The following is an 858-nucleotide window of genomic DNA, read 5'->3' on the forward strand; positions in this document are numbered from 1 at the left end:
CTCTGGGGTCCAGGGTGACCCTTTTTCTGCTGGCAGAACTGCAGCCCTGTACCACCCACTGTGGCGATCCCCGCGATCAGCTGTGCTGCCAGCCAGAGCACACGGGAAAGCTCCAAGCAAGCTGTGCTGTGGATCTGCTCTCTACAGGCAGGGACAGGAGTTGCAGGAAGCTGGCAGGACCTACAGCTTCAAGGACCTTTAAATTCAAGTATTTCCAGGTGAATGCCTCTGGCCTGCGCCTCCTGAAGACAGGCCAGACTTGTGAATCTTTTCCTGAGGCACTTTGAAAATTCTTAGTGTTGTTCTCGTCCTATTGGTCATGGATATTTCTCTGCTACTTCCTTCCTGTACCAGCTTCTTACACGTCAAAGCTCTAGAGTCTGGTCCTCAGCAAGGACTCCCAAAAGCACCCACCTTGGGGGCTTTAAGCTCCCCGCTGCGCCAATTCATGTCGATTTTGTGCTGCCGCATGAAGGCAAATTTCCAGGGGCTGTACATGAACCCAGGGCTCAGCAGGCGCCGCTTCCGCAGGTTCAAGGGCTCTTCAATGCCTGGAGGAGGAAAACACAGCGGGATGCCTCACAGTACGCAGGTGGTCCATGCCCTCACCCTACTGGGGAGCTAAGATGATGCACATCTGTGGGAGCTGTGGGCTACCCTGCTGCAGATCCCAGCCACAATGTGCCACATACCATATGGAGGAGGGGTCTTTACCTTCTTCACGGCATTTCTCTCTCCAAAGCAGGTTATCTTCAGCCAAGACCCTCCAGTAGCGACAGGTCTGGGCAGCACGGAGCAGGTCCCGAGGCTCCAGGAATGAGAGTACATAGAGTGCCAGCTGCAGGAGTGGAAGCCGAG

General features: G+C 55.1%; 1 protein-coding gene across 1 annotated transcript in view; it reads right to left on the minus strand.

Annotated features, from left to right (window-relative positions):
- Nucleotides 1-414: 414 nt before the first annotated feature.
- Nucleotides 415-858, minus strand: part of LOC104083578 (F-box/WD repeat-containing protein 7-like) — a gene marked incomplete at its 3' end in the record, with an annotated part of 6,255 nt that continues 5,811 nt past the window's right edge. Inside the window, exons 6-7 of the mRNA XM_009587094.1 lie at nt 715-838; nt 415-551 (exon numbers count right to left, since the gene is read on the minus strand). Of these exons, the coding sequence (XP_009585389.1) occupies nt 415-551; nt 715-838 (261 nt within the window). The remainder of the gene's footprint in view (nt 552-714; nt 839-858) is intronic.

Source organism: Fulmarus glacialis, unplaced genomic scaffold (genome assembly GCF_000690835.1).
Source record: "Fulmarus glacialis isolate BGI_N327 unplaced genomic scaffold, ASM69083v1 scaffold22271, whole genome shotgun sequence".
Taxonomy (NCBI): Eukaryota; Metazoa; Chordata; class Aves; order Procellariiformes; family Procellariidae; genus Fulmarus; species Fulmarus glacialis.